We start from the raw sequence: 5,376 nt of genomic DNA, 5'->3' as shown, positions 1-5,376 counted from the left end.
CAAAAAAATGAAGATATGTTGTATAAGGTAGTGTTGAGTGTTTGACGAGTACGTACTAAATACAGAACCGATCACCTACCCACCGTGGGCAAGCATAACGTGCCCACCATTGATGTGGCAATTTTAATTAGGAAAGATAACTAATAAATGTTATTCTAACTAAAATTATCTTACTATAATTACAATTGCCACATCATGGTGGGCACGTTATGCATGCCCACGGTGGGTAGGTGATCAGTTCTGGTACTAAATATGTGTATGCATAGAAAATCCCATAAACCCTAGCGTAGCAACAAACAACATTAGTTAGGTTGTAATAACAAGGAAAGGAGAGTAATATTCGGGGGCATTAAAACAGCCATATCATCCATTCCCTGAAAATCCTCCAATCCAGAACCTCACTTGCTAAACTATGCGCGACTGCAAACCACGGCCCCGCAATTCACATCGACTCAAATAACACAAATATAAACGAACATGAAACCCATGACACATACAAAAACGTTAATCGGGAAACAAACTGCCTTGGCTTAATCCCCAGCGCGGCCAAGGCAGAGAAGAAGATCTACCCACCAATGGCGTTCCAGGACTTCGACCTCATCTCGCAGCGCCGCCAGGAGGAGAAGAAGAAGAAGTTCAAGCAGCGTCTCATCCTCGCCTTCGTCGTCAGCGTCATCGTCATCCTCCTCGCCGCCGCCGCCGTCTGCTTCGCCATCTACAAGACCAACCGCAACCACCACGCCTCCGCCCACGCCCACCCCCCGCCCCCGCCGTCCAAGCCCAAGACCGCGCAGAACGTCGTCAAGTCGGTGTGCGCCAACACCGACTACAAGAAGACCTGCGAGGACAGCCTCCTCAAGGAGGTCAAGAACAACGCCTCCGCCACCCCCATGGACATCCTCCGCGCCTCCCTGGCCGCCACCACCCGCGAGATCGACGCCGTCGCCAAGCAGGCCAGGGACGTCAAATTCGACACCCCGATTAAGAAGGCCGCCTTGAACGACTGCCTCGTGCTGCTCAAGGACGCCAGGGACGAGCTCAACAGCTCCATGGCCAGCATCAAGGGGGCCGATATATCCAAGATGTCCACGGCCAAGCCGGAGCTCAACAACTGGCTCAGCGCCGTCATCTCGTACCAGCAGACGTGCTTGGACGGCTTCCCCGAGGGAGCCGACAAGGAGAAGATGAAGAAGATTCTGGAGGGCGTGAGGATGCTCGGGAGCAACTCGCTCTCCGTGGTGTCGCAGGTCTCCGCGGTGCTGTCCAAGGCGGAGGCCTCCGGCGGCTCCCAGCGGAGGCTCCTGAGCTTCGACGAGCCGGCGTGGATGCAGCAGCACCGAAGAATCTTGAAAGCCGACGGGGCAAAGTTCACGCCGAATGTGACGGTGGCCAAGGACAACACCGGGAATTTCACAACCATCAACGCAGCTCTCAAGGCAATGCCAAAGAAATTCAAAGGACGGTATGTTTCTCCGTTTAATTTGTTGCATGCATGTTGTTGAGCACTGCTTGCTTAATTAGATGGACGTTGCAGATATGTGATTTATGTGAAAGAAGGGGTGTACGATGAGACGGTGGTGGTGGCCAAGGACATGGTCAACGTCACAATGTACGGAGACGGATCGCAGAAGAGCATTATCACCGGAGCTAAGAATTTCGTCGACGGACTTCCAACGTTTCAGACCGCATCATTTGGTAACCCTTCACAAACTGCCAACTTAATTACTTTTGCAACAAATTTGTCTAGTTTAGTTCCCTCAAAAAAAAAAATTGTCTAGTTTAGTCACCTCAAGAAAGTTGTCATAAATATTTTACCGTTTTTTTAAAAAATACTCCCTCCGTCCATGAAAAAGAGTCCCATTTGGGACTCGGCACGGGTTTTAAGAAAGTTGTTAAAGTAGGTGTAAGTGGAGAGAGAAGTAAATTTATAGGGGTAGTGTTAATAACAATTTTAAATGCTTAATCCTAATTTAACTTATGAAGTTATTCAGACTGAAAGAAAGCTAAGAAAAATCTCGCCTGAAACCTGAATTCAGTCAACACCCCTTAACACTCTGGCTGGGAAGTGGGAAGAGATCGAATTCTTAATTAGACTGAACTCAGTCTAACACCCTTAACATTCATACTGAAAGCACCATATTTTTACACACAAAACAATCCAAAGAAATGAGCACAATCATACTGAAAGCACCATACTTTTACACACAAAACAATCCAAAGAAATGAGCACAAGAAATCCAAATAAATAAACACAGCAAAGCCAAGACTTGGAACAAATCGAATCCTTAATTAGAGACTGACTTCACCAAGCTTGAACTAAATGAACAAAATCAATAAATGAACAAGAAATAAGCATACACTTAGATTTGCTATAGCTACATTTCAAATGAAAAATCAATTTTCCCACTCATATTTAGAACCAAATCAGTAAATGAACATTTTGGAAAAAATCTGAGCTTGTAGTTGTCGTGTGTCCGGACGGTGAGAGGGAGTTGAGGCTGGAGGCAGCCATGGTTGCCGAAATTTCACAAACAGCGAGGGATTGCCGTTGTTACCTGAGAAGATAGGGGGGATTTTTGGATCTGGAGTGAGAAATAGAAGAAGCGAAGGATGAAGGGCGACGACAGCGGCAACAAGTCCTCTAGCGGCTTCTAATTGCTGCGTCGATGAGAGGGGTGGTCGACGGTGGCGTTCCTCGCCGGTGAAGAGAGGCGGCGCGACGCTGTGCTCGTGGCTCCTCACCTTGAATCGCCACCGATGTCGCGCCTCTCTCTAAAATCCCCCTGCCACCGCCACGTTCTTTTTCGCCGCCTACTCAGGCCATCAATGGTCACCGACTCAGGCCATTAGGAGGGGCAGCCTCGCCGGAGAGAGACGATGAAGAAGAAGGAGAGAGACGCCGCACCACTCTAGAGAGATCTAGAAGATAGGGTTTGAAGAGTTGATGGGGGCGGTGAGCCGAGGCACGGCGGCGGCGGCGACGACCTAGCTGCTGCCGGAGAGGTGAAGGGGAAGAGGGGCGTAGGTCGGGTCCGAGCCTCGCCGGAGGAGGAACCACGCCGGGGAAGAGGGGAAGGGGAAGGGGAAGAAGGGCGTAGGTTTGGTGAGAGAAGAGAGAGAATTTAATTAAGTTTAAAGTGAGGAGAGTTTTTAATTATTGAGGTGGGTCCTCAATGGCAAATGAAGTAAATAGATAAAGTTATTAAGGGTATAATTGTATAAAAAGTGAAACAGGACTCTTTTTTGTGGACAAAAAAAAGAGGAGAAATAGGACTCTTTTTCGTGGACGGAGGGAGTATCTCAATTGTCCTCAAGGGGACACCAAGCAGTGCGATTTCCTGTGTGAATAGTGAGGTCCCGCGTTCAAACCTCACTACTCCCCCTCTCCAACTCCCCCATTGTCAAAAAAAAATCTCAATTTTTACGTTTTCAATTTTGAAATGTTTTTTTTATTATTATTTATATCCCAAGCGCTGGTGTTGTAACTTATCGTTCAATAGCTGGAATTTATAAGGCGTGATATAAATTAAATCATTTCCAAAGTTGGAGGTTTTTAAAGTGAAAAAATAATATTCAAATGCTTATTGAAAAACGTTGAAAATTAGGAACACAAAATTTGATGACACCAATATTTATGAACTGGGCATGCATGCAGTTGCAATCGGAGCAGGATTCATGGCGCAGTCGCTGGGGTTCCGAAACATGGCCGGGCCGGAGAAGCACCAGGCGGTGGCGCTCCGAGTGCAATCCGACCGGTCGATATTCGTGAACTGCCGCATGGAAGGATACAAGAGCACCCTGTACACACAAACACACAGACAGTTCTACCGCAGCTGCTACATCACCGGCACCGTGGACTTCATCTTCGGGGACGCGGCGGCCGTGTTCCAGAACTGCATGATCTACGTGCGGAGGCCGGCAGAGAACCAGCAGAACGTGGTGACGGCGCAGGGGCGGGCGGAGAAGCGGGAGACGACGGGCATTGTGCTGCAGAACTGCAAGATCCTTGCGGACGAGAAGCTGGAGGCGGAGAAGGGCAAGTTCAAGAGCTTCCTGGGCAGGCCGTGGAAGCAGTACTCGAGGGTGATCATCATGGAGTCGGAGATCGGCGATCTCATCCAGCCCGAGGGGTGGAAGGAGTGGAGCGGTGATTCGGGGCTCAAGACTCTGTTCTACGCAGAGTTCAACAACAAGGGGCCGGGATCGGCCACCAAGGATCGGGTGAAATGGGCAGGGTACAAGACATTGAAGCGGGACGATGTGTTGAAGTTCACGGTTGGTCCCTTCCTGCAAGGCGAGGATTGGCTCAAGGCAGCAGATGTTCCCGTGCGTTTTGGCATGTTTAGTTGATAGATTAATTCTAGGTTTTTTTTATATTATTCTTGTTTTTCTATATGTATACATATATATATATGCCGTTTTATACATATTTATAATAATGCAATTTGTGTTCGGCTATTTATCATACTCCATATATTAGAATTCATTCATATCATTGGCCGATCTATTCCAGTCAGTCATATCACTGGCGGATTCATAAATATATATATTTGGGGTGCGATAAATAAATACTCCCTTCGTTTATGGAAAAATATGACATTTTTGTCATTTTAGGTGTCCACTAAAAGTATGACACTTTCCTTTTATGAACACGGATTCACATTTTTTTCTTATCTTTTATCCTTACAAATACTCTTTATTTACAAAAATATCATCCTCAATTCAATCACAACCACTCATTTTAAAAAATGGTAGGACTATTTCTCCACAACATAAAAATCACCACATATTTTATTGAAACATATGTCCACCAAAAGTGTTAAACTTTTGGTGGATGGAGGGAGTATATTAATTATATAAAAATAAGCATAAAAATATTTAATATAAAAAGTAGAAAAACTTTTATCTCAATCAAAATGATCAAACAATTATTTGAAAACTGAGCAATCATTCTATTTCATAATTGATTCTAGGCATAGAAACACCCACGTCAGTTGAGTCGATGGTTTGACTCGAGTTAGCTGATGCAGGCTTTGCTGACTCAAGGCTTGACTCGTTCCATTGAGTCAAGCTCATCATCATAATTCAAGGCACGTGTTCTACGCACACCACTAATAATAATAATAATAATAATAATAATAATAATAATAATAATAATAATAATTTGTTTCAACAATCTTTATCGAATTAAAATCATGCAAATGGGGTACAAATAAAAAAATACTATAAATTATTTTCTACTCCTTCCATCTTAGCCAAAGAGAGATGTATTCTTATTTTTTTTGAATCATCCTAACAAAAGTGAATCGTTTTTTTTGTTTGGCAAAAGTTTAAAAATTTAAGATAATATTAATAAAACTAATTATACTCTTATGA

General features: G+C 44.9%; 1 protein-coding gene across 1 annotated transcript; it reads left to right on the top strand.

Annotated features, from left to right (window-relative positions):
- The first annotated feature begins 546 nt into the window (after positions 1-546).
- On the top strand, positions 547-4,460 carry LOC131021419 (putative pectinesterase/pectinesterase inhibitor 45). The gene is made up of 3 exons (XM_057950604.1): positions 547-1,462; positions 1,535-1,695; positions 3,656-4,460. The coding sequence occupies exons 1-3, from the start codon at positions 576-578 to the stop codon at positions 4,348-4,350; spliced, it is 1,743 nt and encodes a 580-aa protein (XP_057806587.1). The 5' UTR covers positions 547-575; the 3' UTR covers positions 4,351-4,460.
- The last annotated feature ends 916 nt before the right edge of the window (positions 4,461-5,376 follow it).

Source organism: Salvia miltiorrhiza, chromosome 4, assembly GCF_028751815.1.
Source record: "Salvia miltiorrhiza cultivar Shanhuang (shh) chromosome 4, IMPLAD_Smil_shh, whole genome shotgun sequence".
NCBI classification, from domain to species: domain Eukaryota; kingdom Viridiplantae; phylum Streptophyta; class Magnoliopsida; order Lamiales; family Lamiaceae; genus Salvia; species Salvia miltiorrhiza.
This window is presented reverse-complemented; position numbering and strand designations above follow the sequence as displayed.

Coding starts and splice junctions, on each gene's coding strand:
- LOC131021419 (XM_057950604.1), top strand. CDS start 576: ATGGCGTTCCAGGACTTCGACCTCATCTCGCAGCGCCGCCAGGAGGAG. Junction 1,463..1,534: donor CCAAAGAAATTCAAAGGACG/GTATGTTTCTCC, acceptor TGGACGTTGCAG/ATATGTGATTTATGTGAAAG. Junction 1,696..3,655: donor GTTTCAGACCGCATCATTTG/GTAACCCTTCAC, acceptor GCATGCATGCAG/TTGCAATCGGAGCAGGATTC.